The sequence below is a fragment of the Mauremys reevesii genome, linkage group 6 (assembly GCF_016161935.1).
Source record: "Mauremys reevesii isolate NIE-2019 linkage group 6, ASM1616193v1, whole genome shotgun sequence".
NCBI classification, from domain to species: domain Eukaryota; kingdom Metazoa; phylum Chordata; order Testudines; family Geoemydidae; genus Mauremys; species Mauremys reevesii.
The window spans coordinates 124,828,108-124,844,966 of record NC_052628.1 but is presented as its reverse complement, the minus strand read 5'-3'; the positions used below and the strand labels follow the sequence as shown (position 1 = coordinate 124,844,966).

The 16,859-nt window shown below is 48.2% G+C and overlaps 1 protein-coding gene across 7 annotated transcripts in view; it reads right to left on the bottom strand.

The window, feature by feature from the left end:
- CHRNB3 (cholinergic receptor nicotinic beta 3 subunit) overlaps positions 1 to 16,859 on the bottom strand; it is a 127,736-nt gene that overhangs the window by 73,477 nt on the left and 37,400 nt on the right. For 6 of the 7 annotated variants that reach the window (XM_039544682.1, XM_039544684.1, XM_039544687.1 and 3 more), the window contains exons 3-4: positions 13,939 to 14,090; positions 11,910 to 11,954 (exon numbers count right to left, since the gene is read on the bottom strand). In XM_039544682.1, coding sequence (XP_039400616.1) covers positions 11,910 to 11,954; positions 13,939 to 14,090 — 197 coding nt within the window. The remainder of the gene's footprint in view (positions 1 to 11,909; positions 11,955 to 13,938; positions 14,091 to 16,859) is intronic. The other variant, XM_039544688.1, reaches the window with a different exon arrangement.

The window sequence follows — 16,859 nt, the reverse complement described above, 5'->3', positions numbered from 1 at the left end:
ACTACAAGAAGGATGTGGATAAATTGGAGAGAGTCCAGCGGAGGGCAACAAAAATGATTAGGGGGCTGGAGCACATGACTTATGAGGAGAGGCTGAGGGAACTGGGATTGTTTAGTCTGCAGAAGAGAAGAATGAGGGGGGATTTGATAGCTGCTTTCAACTACCTGAAAGGGGGTTCCAAAGAGGATGGATCTAGACTGTTCTCAGTGGTAGAAGATGACAGAACAGGGAGTAATGGTCTCAAGTTGCAGAGGGGGAGGTTTAGGTTGGATATTAGGAAAAACTTTTTCACTAGTAGGGTGGTGAAGAACTGGAATGGGTTACCTAGGGAGGTAGTGGAATCTCCTTCTTTAGAGGTTTTTAAGGTCAGGCTTGACAAAGCCCTGGCTGGGATGATTTAGTTGGGTTTGGTCCTGCTTTGAGCAGGGGGTTGGACTAGATGACCTCCTGAGGTCCCTTCCAACCCTGAGATTCTATGATCTGAGGACAGATTCAGTTACTGGTGTTTCAGAGCAGAACAGTTTTATGGCTGAATGCGTAAGGATGCAGGGGAGAGCAGCTCTCACCCTCAGACTCTTTGGATTTGTGTGGTATCTCTGTAAGACAAAGTCCAGCCTTGGAATCCATAGCAGCTAAGAAGTTAAAAGCTAGTGTCTGTGTTGATGTGAATTACTTGGCTGGCAGGGAGAAGAAAGACTTGCTAATAGCTGTTAGCAAAGAGAGCCCACCCCATCAGCCAGTGAATTCTGTTAAGCAAGAGAAATCAGGGTTTAATCCTGCAGGACAAGGAGGAATGAGAAAACTGAATTTTTCAAAGGGAAGCCACAGGTTAACCCTAAAATGCCCAAACATCAATGGTATTGAACCAAGGGTGTGGCATGACAAACATGATTGTAAATGGACACTTGCAATGAATTTGTTGTTATTGTTAATGCTAATTTTTGTAACTAATGTGTTGCTATTGCCAAGAACTGTAAAAATGTACAATGTGCCTAATCTTTTGGAAAATCCCTTGAACACGTTGAAAGGAATACATGAAAACACACTTTATGTTAAAGGGCCTTGCTATACTGATGTTTCACAATTAATGCCTGTAAACAGTATTGGAACTTTTCACAGGGGAAAATACATTCCAGACCTGATGTGCTGTATGAAAGGGGAAACTGAGGCACACTACCCTATTGCTTTCATGGCTAAATGCCAAGATTCCTGTACTATGAACAACATCAATATCTACATTGGTTTAATGTTAATTGGGTTCCAAACATTGCCCAGAGCTGGTATGGATAAAGTAGCTGTTTTCTTTAACTCTTGGCAAGATCACATGAAACATACAGGAACCATGCTGCAAAAGTTAACCAAGTTATACCTTGAGTTTGTAAAGAGATTCATTCATGTTATTGAACATGACTTTGATAAACCATTTCTGTTATACAGTGGTATGGCCTCTAGCCCAACACTAGCTGTAGTGAGACAGACCCAAGGAAAGGGGGCTCTTGGGATGCAGTCAGCGATGTTTGTGACATCCCTTCCTGCATCAATTTTGCATTGGGGGTGTGACGTTATTGATATAAATTGGGACCATATAGAACATGGGTTGCAACCAAGGTCCTGTAGTGGCACCAAATCTTAGGTAAAGGGGGTCATATAAGGTGTCTAAGACCAGGTTAGGGGTTGCTGGTTATGATTATGCTGTCTGTGTGCATGTATCATTTTTAGTTGAAGTTATGTATATTGGCTCTATACTGTCTGTATTTCAAGTTGGTGATGTGCTTCTGGGTGATATCCCAGACAAGTTGGTGTTAGCTCTGCTTAGCCTGCTTGATGGCCCATTAAGGACCATCAGCTACACAATTGACCCATGGAGAGAAGGCAGACACGCCTTGTGACTCAGCAAAGTATGCAGGGACTGGCCCATGTGACTCCAGACTCCATTTTGCTGTAATTTTCCACAGTAAGGACAAAGAGGTTCTTACACCTGGAAAAGCCTATATAAGGCTGATGCATCATCTCCATCTTGTCTTCAATCCTGCTTCTTACCTCTGGAGGGACTTTGCTACAACCTGAAGCTCTGCACAAAGGACTGAATGACCCATCCCAGCGGGGGATGTTCCAGAGATTTGATTTGAACCTGCAGTTTATGCCATCACTGCTGCAAGCCTGAATTAAGAACTTTGCCATTACTGTATGTAATTGATTCCATTTAACCAATTCTACCTCTACCTTTTTCCCTTTGTAAATAAACCTTTAGATTTTAGATTCTAAAGGATTGGCAACAGCGTGATTTGTGGGTAAGATTTGATGTGTATATTGACCTGGGTCTGGGGCTTGGTCCTTTGGGATTGAGAGAACCTTTTTCTTTTATTGGGGTGTTGGTTTTCATAACCATTCATCCCCAGGACGAGTGCACTGGTGGTGATACTGGGAGACTGGAGTGTCTAAGGAAATTGCTCATGTGACTTGTGGTTAGCCAGTGGGGTGAAACCAAAGTCCTCTTTGTCTGGCTGGTTTGGTTTGCATTAGAGGTGGAAAAACCCCAGCCTAGGGCTGTGACTGCCCTGTTTGAGCAATTGGTCCTGAATTGGCACTCTCAGTTGGGTCCTGCCAGAACCGCATTGTCACACTGTCGTTATCCTGATGTGGGTCTGTGCTGTAGCCCTGGCCTTATACTTAGATGAGAAGATCATCAGGGCAGGGATGGTTTCTTTGTTCTGTACCTGTACCACACCTAGCACAATGGAGTGCTGGTCCGCGACTGGGGTCTGTGGGTGCTACCACAATACAAATCGTAACTTCTAATGATGGCTGAAATGGGCTAATGGCTGCCATCAGGTGGGTCTAGGATCTAAGACAATCGCTGACCTTGTTAAAGCCAGTGGATGCCAAGCACCCTTCTTCAGGATCAACAGAAGGCACAATCATGCAGCTGCAGCTGCAGACTTAGGGCTCGTGGCAAGGTAGAGCTAACCCAGGTAGATTAACAAGGCTTTCCCGGGTTGCCAGCACAGGGACTAGGCTGTGTGTGCTGGCAGGAGAAAGCCAGCAGAAGTCGTGATTGTGACCCTGAGAGGAAGCAGAGGCAGAGCACAGGGCTCCCTGGAGTGTCAGCCTTGGGGATTTCTGAGCAAGGAACCTGCCTACCGCTTGCTTCTACTGTGTTCAGGGAAATGGGACCTTGTGGACACTCTTTGTGAATAAACAAGATTACACCAAGAATATACATAAATTGTGTTACCGATTTTGCCTCCTAATGAAAGCAACCCTGCAAGGCCCTGAATTTTGGCTAACCACTCAGGGCCAAGGGGCAACACTAATAATAATCGACTAGGATTGTAAATAGGGGGGTGTTGTGCTATCTACTTTTTCCTTTATTTTATTTTGCTGGGGGTGGAATGGGGAGGCATGAGAGGAGGGTTTACTGATTTCATCCCTTGGGAAATACTTCCAAGATGTTTGAGTGAATTTTTCCATGCCATAATACAGCAGCAGTACTTCAGTAAGTAAGAATGGGCTACCTGGTACCCGCAGCGGTAACAGTCGGCAGCCTCTGCATTACTGGGAGTATCGATGCTGGTCACTGAAGTGAGGACACCTAACATATTGCTTTAAATAAAACTATACACTTTAATACCTTCAGGATCATTTTACTGATACAAAGAAGAATTAGCCATCACATTAAAAGGGGCAATGTTTATGCAAATGCATTGACTTCATTTCCTATTGCTTTCTTGTTAAGGCTGTATCCATTCATAGATTCTAGGACTGGAAGGGACCTCAAGAGGTCATCGAGTCCAGTCCCCTGCCCTCATGGCAGGACCAAATACTGTCCCTGATAGACATTTATCTAACCTACTCTTAAATATCTCCAGAGATGGAGATTCCACAACCTCCCTAGGCAATTTATTCTCATGCACTGTAATTAGAATGATAATTTATAGTACCTAGATGCTCCAATGCATGATGCTAGGTGCTGTACAGACACACAGTGAGAGAGAGTCTCCAGCCCAAAGAGCTCACAGCCTAAGTGGACAAGGAGGGGAAGGGAAACAGAGATTTGCCAAGGTCTCACCACAGGTCGGTAGAAGAGAGAGGACTAGAACCCAGGTTTCCTGATTTTTACTCCTAGCACTACAGTGATATCAGCTCACCCTGGTCCCTGTCATTCTCACCTCTGATAGCTGCTCCCTGTGGCTGGACGGGCATTGCCTGATGTTCTGCCAAATCCACCTAGACTGAGTATCCACCACTTAAGACCGGGGAGAATAATGTACAGCCTAATACTGACAGATAGCTCTTCTTGCTATTCGGCCTCAGTGCTCCAGGTCTTAGTTTCATCTCATTACTTCTAGTTTACAGCCCTGGGTGTTGCACTTCTCCTTGCTGGTTACACACATCAGAGATTTGTCGTCTGTTATGTCCTCCTTCCGTTATGGCTTAGCCAAGCTGTACATATTTACCCCTTCTAAGCACGCTTCATATATTAGTCCCTCCAGGACTCAGATTATTTTTCTTGTTCTTCTCTGAACTCCCTCCAGTTTGTCACTATCTTGGGGCTAATAAGGACCCACAGCTGCAGCGTTACAGATGTGGATCTATCAGAGTCATAGAGGGAGATCGTTACCTCTCTGCTCTGGGATGTGATGCCATTGGATGCAGCCCAGATCAGAATGGCCTTTGCTTTGCTTGCATCCATATTATACGGCCAACCCATGTCCATACTTTGCTGCCCATCATTACTATTAATAAAAATGTGTATTATGGTGTAACAGGAGCACCGAAGGGCCCCGCGCTGGAGCCAGTCTTGCTGCATTAGGCACCGTACAAACTCATCGATTCACTGGTTTTAAGGCCAGAAGGGACCATGATGACCATCTAGTCTGATCTCCTGCATAGCACAAGCCAAAAAACCTGCCCAATGGTTCTTGCAGCAAGCCCAATGACCTAGTGCTTTATTTTGGAAGGACATACAATCTTGATGTAAAGACTCCAAGTGATGGAGTATCCACCATATCCCTTGGGGATCTGCTGGGAGGGGACAGGAGGGGCTGCTCACCCGATACTCCTCCCTATGAGCAAGTGGGCAGGGAAGGGAATGGAAAGGGGCAGGACATGAGAGGAGACCTGGCTCGATTTTCCTACTGGTTGGCCAGAGAAGCTGGCCGGGTGCACGGGATGAGTGAGCTGCTCCACTAAATGGAGTGATGTAACTCACTCCTCCCCAGAGCAAGGGGGAAGCAGGGAATTGTGATCTGAGTCCCAGTTTATGCTCTTCTGTGCTCCTGCAACTCTTGTTTGCCACCTCTTATGCTGGGCAGGAGACAGGATAGCATGTGCCTGCATGATGCCAATCCTCAACTGACATTTAGTCCTACAGAGAACACTTCCAGCTGGCATAAATTAGAGCAGCCCCTAGCCTGCTCTAATTCACACCAGTAGGTTGGGACCTGTGCCAATGTACCATGAGAATCGAGGTGACATAACTTGTTCCCCAACAGTCTCTGAGGGAACCTAGGCCAGTCCCTGTAGTAAAACGGGCTTGAGCACAAGTGTGGCCTGTGATGTCACACTCCCCCTCCTGCACTATCTCCCTGCACTAAGGTGCCATTTTGTGTCTGCAAGGTGAACAGTCATGGGTGGCAGGTGAACCGCCGGCTTGGGGAGGCTAGCCCCCAGCCTGACCTGCCCCTTCTGCCTGAGGCACCACCCCTCCAGCTCCCCTCCTGCGGCCGCCAGCCCCTCTCCCCCTCCCCGCACTCACCGGTGGCGGGAAGCAGAGTGCCGCGGCTGGGAGCTGGCAGAGTAGAGCGGGCTGGGGCCACATTGCTCCACTTCTCACCGCTGCCAGTGAGTGCAGGGTCGCTGGGGGAAGAGGTGAAATGGGGGCGGGCCGGGGCGGAGCAGGGGGAAAGGTAAGAGGCAGAGCAGAGGGAGTTGTCCAGGGCCCCACGCCCCGTGGGGCGGCCAGACGAGGGATAGGGCTGGTCACCGGGGCTGGGGCTGCTGCGTATGCAGCACACACAGCTGCCTAAGGCACTATGAAATTTGGGGCAATTTAGGGCCCCAAATTTCATGGTGCCCTACACAGCTGCATATGCTGTGTATGCCTAAGGACGGCCCTGCCTATGGGTCCCAACTGAGATCAGGAGACAGTTCCCTGCCCTACAGAGACTACAGTCTAAACAGACAAGACAAACAAAGGACGGGCTGCTATCACCATTTTACAGATAGGAAAGATTAAGTGATTTACCCAAGGTGGCATTCTGTCTCCCCCACCAAAGCAGAACCAGCCCACAAGCAGCCAGAGAATTCCCCTGCCATGGGCACTGCATTGTGCCACCATAGGCAGCCCTACACTGCCCCTACTGCACACTCCAGCCATGGGAGGCAGGAAGTCTAGGGCAGAGAATTGAACACAGAGCTCCTACTGCTGTACCCCCAGGACCATCCTTCATCTCTGTGTAAAAACTCTTCCCAGAAATAAGTATGAACTTCCAAGACAGGACAATAAATACACTGAAAGGCAGTCAAGCTGTCTGACCCATTCCCAAAGCCTACAGCTAAAAGAACCCCAACACTCTACATTTGTGGCACACAATTCTGCACACACAACCATTTGCATATGCAACAATCTGAAAAGGAGGCCAAACTGAGGTTCCTTTAAAAATATGGCCCTTTATTCCCTAAATTCAGGGAACACTTAATATAATGTTGCCTAAAGGTTAGAGCAGCACACTGGGTTCTATCTCTGTCTGTGCCACTGATTCATTGGGTTTCCTTAGGAAAGTCATTTGATCTCCCTGAGCCAAATTCATTGTGATATGTTCCAGATATTCCCCATCCCTCTGCCAATTTCCAACCTAGAACATGAAGGAAAATCCCAACTAAAAGTCTGTGTGAAACAAACAGAGTACTAATGTATGGGAGAGGGAGGGTCCCAACATTAACCAGTGACCTAAATAATGATTACATTTACCTCCTGGGCTTTATAAACCCACAGCTGTGGATGTATGAAAATTCTCACGCTAATCCCCCAAGGCGTGTATGTCCCTCTTTGATATGTTACTCATGCACCAGTTGAAGCTCTTTTTGGAGCCCTACATTCTTCTTCATAGATTCCAAGGCCAGAAGGGACCATTGTGATCATGAGTCTGACCTCCTGCATAACACAGGCCACACGGAACTGCTCAGAATAATTCCCACAGCAGAGCTTTTAGATCTTGATTTTAAAATGGTCAGTGATGGAGCATCCACCAGGATTATTATTAGTGAACACAAATACATCGTCTGGTGAGACTCCATCACTGTTTCCTGTACAACAGCCCCAACAGCAACACATCCCCACCCCCCAACTACAGCCCCAACTATCTCCAAATACCAGTGATAATCCCCTAATAGATCAGCCACATGTTCCCAAAGAACAGCCACCAGCCCCAACTCAAAATAGCCTCAGACACCCCCCACCAGCCCAGTGCTGTCACCAAAACACCCTCCCTTCCCCCCAGACCCACCCTGCCCTCAGAGGCGGCTCTAGACATTTCGCCGCCCCAAGCACGGCGGCATGCTGCGGGGGGCGCTCTGCCAATCGCTGGTCCCACAGCTCCAGTGGACTGCAGGAGGTCCACCGGAGCCACGAGACCAGCAGACCCTCCGCAGGCATGCCGCCAAAGGCTGGCTGCCTGCCACCCTCCCGGCGACCGGCAGAGCCCCCGTGGCATGCCGCCCCAAGCATGCGCTTGGCATGTTGGGGCCTGGAGCCGCCCCTGCCTGCCCTTCTCCTCCCTGGAGGACCCCAGACAAAGCCCGGCCGGCGCCCAGCGTGGCGCTGCCAGCACCTTTGCTGCAGATGTTGGACCAGCGGATCCTGAGTCCGATCTTGAGTCTGCCCCCCAGTGGTCCTGTGCCCGGTTCTGCCCCCACCCACCGCTCAGCTCCTTTCCCCCAGCCGTCCTTGTTACCTCTGCTCCACCCCAGCCCCCATTTTCCTTTCCCAGCCCGGCTCCCTGCAGCCATCCCCAACCCAGTTCCTCCGCCCGTTCCTCCGCCCCCACGTGGATGCAGAAAGTTTCGCTCCTGGATACAAAGTTGCAGCGATTGTTGCCACAGCCAGACTGGCTCCTCCCCCCAGCGCAGCTGCCTCGACTCTCCCTCCGGCCGCCCAGGGCCCCTCCTGCACCAGGAAGCAGGAGAGGGCTTGGGGGTAGAGCCTGGGCAGGGCCACACAGGGCTGTTTGGGGAGGCTCAGCCTCCCCTGGCCTTTAATTCCTGCTGCCCATGTGAACAGTTGTGCGCCATGTTACAAGTGCTAAAACATACAGCCTGGGGACTTGCGTGATGAACAGCTCACATGAACACCAGGGATTTTTCAGTGGTATGGACTCTCCTGGCACCTGCTGCAGACACCTAGGATGAATGTGATATAGGAGGCCCATTGCTCTTTGCCACTGTCATTTTAAAGCCCCTCTGTGACCCCAGATACATTCTCTTCCCTTTGATCTGTCAGAGGCCTGAGTCTGACCCTTACTTCTAGGGGCTGTATTTTGCTTGTTACATCACGTTTATGATTCTCTGGAGGCAGCACCCTTTGGTGTGCTATTGGCGGAGCAGCCCCCACACTCAAAAAGTTAGCCCAAGCACACAATAGCTATAAATACTATTGTCACTGCCCACTGGGCCCAGGCCTGATACCAATGAAGGTTACAGACAAGATGATCCAGCTCTAATTTCTATAATTCTATCACCAAGTGCCTGGCTTTCACGCCGTTTCCTGAATCCTGGTTCTTCTGACATCTGATATCTTTCTGGCAGGCAACTAAAAGTCACAGAATGTCCTTGCAACATTTAACCAGACAGACCACATCAGACTCCATATCTTTTTATGTCGGGATTTTCAAAAAGAACTCTAAGCAACTCCCCTGATACACCCAAAAACTAGCTCAGCAAAGCAGAGCCAAAACTGACCAGAAGTGGTGCCTTTATAATAACCCTTTGCCCTGCTGTCTAATGTGGCCAGAATTACCTATCCACATGTCTGCAGTCCCTGTCACTGCAGTAGTATAGGATCTGACTGATTTTTTTTTCACTTTCCATCATCTCAATTGATCATTTAATTTACCTTAATTTTATCAAGAGTTGCCCTGTTAAAATGTTATGTAAGCAGAGTCAGAATGAGCTCTCCCCTGACATCTGGTGGTGAGCTGTGGGGAAAGGACTTCAGGGGCTGATCTCATTTGCATGGGCCCACCCATCCTGCCTAGCATGATGGGACTGCTTTCCCAAATGGTCACTCTGGCTGCTGTGGGATCCCCAGTCTCTTTGTTATTGGGCCAGGAGTAATAAAGTGTTGTTATCCTGGTTTTGTGAATTGAGGACAGTAGAACTGTACTTGGCAGTTTATGACTGAGGGACTCACCCTCAACTAAGTGGCACTCGCTAGGCAAGGGACATGGGTTCCAAAGCCCAGTGTATTGGGAGGTTAGAGATAGGTAGTTATGCATATTTCCTGGTTGCAAGGGTGTCATACAAATGCCAGGTTGATCTGTTTTGTACCATGTAATAACAGCTAATTTTGATTATTAGGAGCCTTGTTACATACTGCAGAGCAAAAATCACTGATATCGAGATTTAAGCATTAGACCTACTATGGGCTAATGGTTCTGTTAGAAGAGGACTATCCAGGTGTACCAGCCCTAAGGTTTCCCTACTAACGGCTGAGATCACTGAGAGCAGTGTTAAATTGGGGGGCAGTTGGATGGCTGGTCTAGAGGTGTTGCCAGCAGGATGGCTGGAGGAGAGGCATGGCTAGTGGAGAGGTGCGGCTGATGGTGAAGACTGCAGCAGAACCCCACAGAGAGGTGTGACAATTGGCCATTGACCCGATCAGAGTATGTAAGGTGCCCCCATACCTCCCCCACCTTCCACTTAGGCTGGGAGGTAAACTCTGCAGATGAACTTCTGAACTCTGGGGCTGCACTGACCAAGGACAGAAACTGTGGGTGGGGTGACTTTTGGGTTGCTGGACTTAAGACCCTGAGGGGAAAAGGACACTGCCAAACTTACTTGGGGTGGGTCTTTTGCTCATGGTTTGTGTTATGAATCCTGTTTGTGGTGTTTCCCCAACACAATGCTGCATTGTTTATTTATTTATTAAAAGGCTTTTGCTACACTCAGACTCCATGCTTGCGAGAGGGGAAGTATTTCCTCTTAGAGTATGGTATGTAATTGTCCCAGGTCACTGGGTGGGGGCTCGAGCCGGTTTTGCATTGTGTTATTGAAAAGGAACCCCTAGATACTGAACCCGGCCTTTGTTGCTGCCAACTCTGATGGGCAGAAGGGTTACAGTTGGGATCTAATTTTGCCCTTTTAAAAAATAATAGGATCAGCACCAAATCATATGACATGTGGATCCCAATCTTTCAAACCTTGATGGGATATCCAAATCCCAACATTGGATCCTCACATCAGACTAGGCATCTAAATGTCTAGTTTGTGCACCTATGTGCCAATCTGAGCATCCAACTGTTGGAATGAGATGCCCAAAGTATCCATGTGTGAAAACTGGACTCTTTTACCCACTTATTTTCTGTTCACTTAAGAACATAGGACATAGGCCAGGAAGGGACTTCCTGGGTCATCAAGTCCAGATCAATGCTATTGCAGGCAACCCTATCATATAATCCTGTTCTAAATTTATCAAGCTCTGTCATAAAACTAATTAGGTTATTTGCCCCCACTCATCCTACTTGAAGGCTGTTACTTGATCTTTATTGTTTTCAGTCTCAACATTAGTACTTAGAAATTCTTCAGCCATCAAATAGTCCTGAACCAGCAAATCAAACAACTGAAAGTTATAAAGTTTCTATCTGAAACTCTGTGCCAGTTGCTTAAATTACAGTAACCATACAAGTATCAGAGGGGGAGCCGTGTTAGTCTGGATCTGTAAAAGCAGCAAAGAGTCCTGTGGCACCTTACAGACTAACAGACGTATTGGAGCATGAGCTTTCGTGCATCCGACGAAGTGGGTATTCACCCACGAAAGCTCATGCTCCAATACGTCTGTTAGTCTAATAGGTGCCACAGGACTCTTTGCTGCAGTAACAGTACAGCTGCTTTAACTCTCACTGGAGCCAGGTGCTACTTATGTTTGCAGGATGCTTTAATGGATTGGATACTCATTATAATTATCATGATGTCTATGAACCAATAAAATTGACTAAACAAAACACTAAGTTCTTTGGGAGCTAGGGAGAAGGTGGGTAAATAATCGCTAAACGTATAGCTCTTTGGGTCACTTTGTCATTCCAGTGAACAATGTCCCCCCAGGACAAGCGCATTATAAAAGGATGACAAATTTAAATCTCAGGCATTGTAATTACTTTGGAAATATGTCAACTGTTTGTTTTTTGCTCCTTTGTTTGATATTGCTGAGAAAGGGACCCCATGGCTAGAGGATAGTGCCAATCACTCTAATGCCCTCTAAGAGCGAGACATAATAGTCCCTCAGGGCTGCTGCACTGCGCACCGAATCCTGAGGCCTGGCTTAGTTCTCTGCAGTGGAGTAAGAGGTTGTTCTAACAGACAGCTGGCATAAGTGCAGGACAGAAAAGGAAGATCACGTGATTGTGTTTGCTGGCTTGTAGTCAAATGCTGGAAAATAGGTAGGCACGTGGTCCAGAATCTCCATTCCTCAGAAGCCCCTTTGGCTACTATCTGAGGTGATGTGAGTATCAGAGCAGGGAAACAAAACCATGAAGGGCCACACTGGCCTGATTAAGTCCTGGAGGGTAAGAACCCCGTTACTCTCCTGATCAAATGGTGACTCCAGCCACAGAGAGGGAGGAGCAAGGTCTTCTTGCCTGGTATTCCCCCCTGCCACCAAACAACTCAACATGTAATGTAATGGTCTGTTTTACCTGTTTCAGCCACACATTTGTTGTCATCAGCTGATTCTTTTCATCCTAGGGAGACAAGAGAATTGAAATTAAAAATATCCAAATAAATGGTTCCCATACTGATGTCTGACTGAATGGATTTCAGTTCCTTTAGAAATCTGAGGATTGGCACATAGCATTAGGGTCAGATTTTCCAAAGAGCTCAGCACCCAGCTCACATCAGGAGCCCCTGGATTCTGAGTGCTTGTAAAAACCTCAGTTGGGGTTTTCAAAAACGCTCAAAGGAGTCAGCTGCCCAACTCACTGAATTTCAATGGGATTTCAGCCCAAGCACTTAACGCCAGAGGTGAAAGTAAGCCGGGACGCCCTGGTACGGCATGCCGGCAAGAGCCAGGGCACAGTACCAGGGCAGCCCAGCTTCCCCAGGCAGCAATTTAAAGGGCCTGGGGCTCCCAGCATCGGCTGGAGCCCCGGGCCCTTTAAATTGCCACCAGAGCCCCACTGCTGGAGCCCTGGGGTAGCGGCGGGGCTCCGGGGATTATTTAAAGGGCCCGGGCTCCCGGTGCCTCTACCTCCCTGGACCCTTTAAATAGCCGCCGGAGCCCCACCACCACTACCCCAGGGATTTGGGGGGCTATTTAAAGGGGTGGGACGGTAGAAGCAGGGGAGTCCTGGGCCCTTTAAATAGCCCCCAGAGCCCTGGAGTAGAGGCGGGGCTCCAGGGGCTATTTAAAGGGCCGGGGCTCCCAGTGCCTCTACAGCCCTGGCCCTTTAAACCGCTGCCGGAGCCCCCGGCTGTCGCTGCTACCCCAGGGCTCCAACAGGCTCCAGCAGCTACCCCAGCAGGGGAGAGGAGGGCACTTACAGGTATAGGGCCGGCTGGGGCTGGCTCTGACCCCCCCATCCCCACCCCTTCTACCCGAGGCCCCAGCCCTTCCAAGGGCCAGAGACAGCCCCAACCCAGCCCCGTACCAGTAAGTCCCTATTTCTACTTTCACCCCTGCTTAACGCCCAGTCCTGCAGCCTGTTAGCCCACACAACTCCCACTGAAGTCAATGGAAGCACTGCCTGGAGGCTCCTAGTGACACATGAATGCAACTCTGGGAATGGATTTTCTTCTACAGAAATTAAAGCAAAATGTGCATGAAAACCAGCTTTAGAAAGCAAAGGATTTTGCGGACTGTGCTGCTTACTTTGAAATAGGAGAGGGAAAAAAATAGCTGCTGTCTGAACTACCTTTGTTTTAGGTTCTAGTATAAGAGACTGGGCCTAGGAGAGTTGGAAAATGGGCAGGAGGAAATTGGGAAAAGTTTGATGAAATTTTTCCTAATTTCCTTTTAATTTCAAAATTTTGATATTAGAAATTTCATTTAAATTCAAAAAATGTCAAGCAGCTCTAAGATTCACTTTATAACATGAAGAGCAACCCTATTTGTAAGCTCTGTTACATTATCCTCCCCTTGGGCTGTCTTTCTATCAGATGGTAAACTCATCGGAGCAGGGACTATCTATTAGTCTCTGCTTGTGAAGTGCCTAGCACACTTTATTATTTGTACAACCCATAGTTTCTAAGATCCCCAGTCATAGGCCAGAGCCCCATTACGCTAAGTGATATACAAGCACAGAATAAAAAAAATGTTCCCTTGCCCCAAGGAGTTTACAATCTGTGCACAAGACAAGAGGCAACAGATAGATACAGACAGACCAAAGGGGGAGTACAAAGAAACAATAAGACAATATTGGAGGAGGGTCTTCATGCTTGTTACAGAGTAGCAAGATGCAATAACATCCTAGGAGCAGAAACTGGGTAGACTGGGATCCCAAGGGGTGAGTTGTCACATCTCTATCCAACAGTTGACATGCAACTGTCTGACAACTCCATTATGCATCCCATATCATAAGGAGAAAGGTTAATGAACTAAGCTCTTCCAGATCCTAGTCCCCTAAAATTTGCCATGAAAAATGATACAAACATGAAAAGATGGTTTACCACAACGTGAGTTTGCTGGTGTAGGTTTTCAATTTGTTAAAGGTCCTACAGCTTACTTACCACATCCACAAGCTGAGATATCTTTAAGCCAAAAAGGACTTTTATTGTATCATTGGAGTTTTCAACAGGTCGGACCCATTTCTGGTACCCATGAAATAAGTGTCTCAGGAGGGCATCTTCGTTTTCAGCAATCAAACTGAGCCCAGCAACAGCTAAAAGGAGACAAAGAGCGTGTGGGTGTATGTGAAAGTGCAATGTGAGGTGTCCTCTGAGTTGAAGAGAGTAAGAGGAAAGACAATCATCACCAATGAAAACAGGAAAATCTGCCTCAGGCAAAACCTTGCCAGATAGGGATTAAATTTACAGTCTCTCAATAGAGCCAAGGAAGGAGGGAAGTACAATTAGTCAGCTCAAATGGGGATTTTGTTATATTTATGCTGTCATTGGGTTATCTGATTTGATTAGGTGTTTATTGTTTATTAGTGTATTTTTAAAAGCTCATCAAGGGTGCCAGAACGTCAGGTGGGCCTCTCATTGTAAAGCGGTGAGAATCCAAATCAATACATGTCGCCTCAGGAAGAAATTACACATTTTTGTAATCCCTGACTTGGGGGCACCCTGGTCACTTTGTACTCCAGGCAGACTGATCTACTGTCATAGAGGCGTTTGATCAGCTATAGGTGGGACTTCCTGTTAACAAAGCCTCAGTCTCATTATGTTCTTTTGAAACAGAGCGCGTACACGGAGTAAGGTTTTGCATGGTTGTGTTTTGTGATGAATCCGCTAGGCAAGAAGCTACCATTCCCATCACCCCCTGCCCACCATGTTCTGATCCCCAGTGTGGACATACTTCCCTGGCCAGGGGGCAGAAACTCCATGAAAGACCCTGGCCCAGGAAGTAACCGCGCCCTGGGGGAAGCAGCAGCAAACTGGAAGCAGCTGGGAAGCAAAAAGCCGGGGAAGCTACACGCATTGCTAACTGCAGCAAGAGCCAGGCAGCTTTGTGTGAACAGGTGGCCACTGCAGTTGGGGTCAGGTCAGTGGAGAACTTGCAGGAAAGTAACCACAATAATTATGGTTCGTATTCACAAACATTATGAGTCATCAACCCCATTCCATTGATCCACTGCTCTCACACCATACATGCTCAGCCCTGGGGTGCATGACCGCTGCAAGGCTACATCCATCCATTCTACATACCGCTTGGAAGTTTGGGCTCCCCACTCCTCTGCTTCCCTCTGCCAGCTGTGTCTCCACCCCCTTGAGCTGCCATCTGCCTTCCAGAACCAGGCCACCCCCTATTTCTCCAGGGGAAGTTGGTAGTCACACAGACAGCACTTGAAGGAGAGACTGGTGTTTCCGTGGTAAAATCCCACACTGGACTCATGTTGCACCAGCCCTCTGGCTGGTGTTACCGGATCGCCCCACTCAGGTCTGTGGGGGCCCACAAGGCATTGGGAAGCAGCAGTCGCTGGGCGACTGAGTACAGGCGTAATGCAGCACCCAGGACTGAACCTGGGACCTTTAGATTTTAGCATATGAGCCTCTACTGTCTGAGCGAAGAGATCTAGCTCTGTTAGCCGGGGTGTAGCAGGCTCATCCTCCTTTCAGGGGGACAGAGCGCGACACTGAGTGGGTGGGGGCTGTAGAGGCATTGCTAGAGTGCTTGGCCTCGTGTAAGGTGCACAAGAATTCATGCTGCAGCCAGGCCCATTTGGGCTGTGATTGTCAGGAACTACTCACTAGATACCAGAGACATTTAAGCAGGGGAATGTTCACACACCCACGGCTGATACAGAAAAGCGAGTCCTTTCTTGGCAGTTAGACAACGGTCAATGGATTAAAGGCGCTGATTACATGACACCTTCCATTGAAGCAGATGGCATGGCAGTCTCCTGTGTTTGACCTGTCAGCATTCGTTAGGTAGCATCTAAACCAGGGGTCGGCAACCTTTCAGCAGTGCTGTGCCGAGTCTTCATTTATTCACTCTAATTTAAGATTTCGTGTGCCAGTCATGCATTTTAACGTTTTTAGAAGGTCTCTTTCTGTAAGTCTATAATATATAACTAAACTATTGTTCTATGTAAAGTAAATAAGGTTTTTAAAATGTTTAAGAAGCTTAATTTAAAATTAAATTAAAATGCAGAGCCCCCCGGACCAGTGGCCAGGACCCGGGCAGTGTGAGTGCCACTGAAAATCAGCTCGTGTGCCGCCTTCGGCACGCGTGCCATAGGTTGTCTATCCCGATCTAAACAAAGGGAGAGGGAGGGGCTTCCCCTTCATCCAGAGCCTGGCAATGCATTCAGAGTGCAATCTGGAGGTGGGAGATACTAATGCCCTGCAGCAAACACATATGAGTAGACTGGAGTCTGTGTTTATATATGTGTGTGAGGCCAACGGACAGGGTGGGCTGGGAATAATGCTAGGGTGAGGGCAAGGGCAAGTAAGAAACATGCTCCCGGATCTGAGCTTTTATATAAACAAACCCATTTTCTAACCCCTGTGGTTACTCCCAGCCTGGAACTGGACATATACTCATGTAACACTCATCTTACATCTGAGCCTCTAAGGATGGGAAATGCCTCATTCATCTCCGGTAGGTTGTTGACGCTGGAGCCTAACAATAACACTGCACAAGGTAACGCTGTTGACTGTTTCACTGCTGGTTCTGAGCAGAAACTTTCTAGCTCCAGTGCCTGTCCTTCATTGTTGGATATGGAGCCGGAGCGGAGCAGCTGGTTGAGGAGACAGAGCACAGTTGGCGTGGGGGGAGTGGGGCACCAGATGGCTTTTGGCCACTTTTCCACCTTCTCTGCACTGAGACAGCAAAGGAGCCAGTTTGCCCCCCGCCCAGTACAATTTAGAGCAGCCTCTGGGTTGCTCTGAGTTTTGCCAGTTTGTAACGGCACCCTAGGGGCTGTTATACCAGCTGGGAAGTGTTGGAACACACCAGTCTCTCCCTCCCCATACTGCTCTCTCCG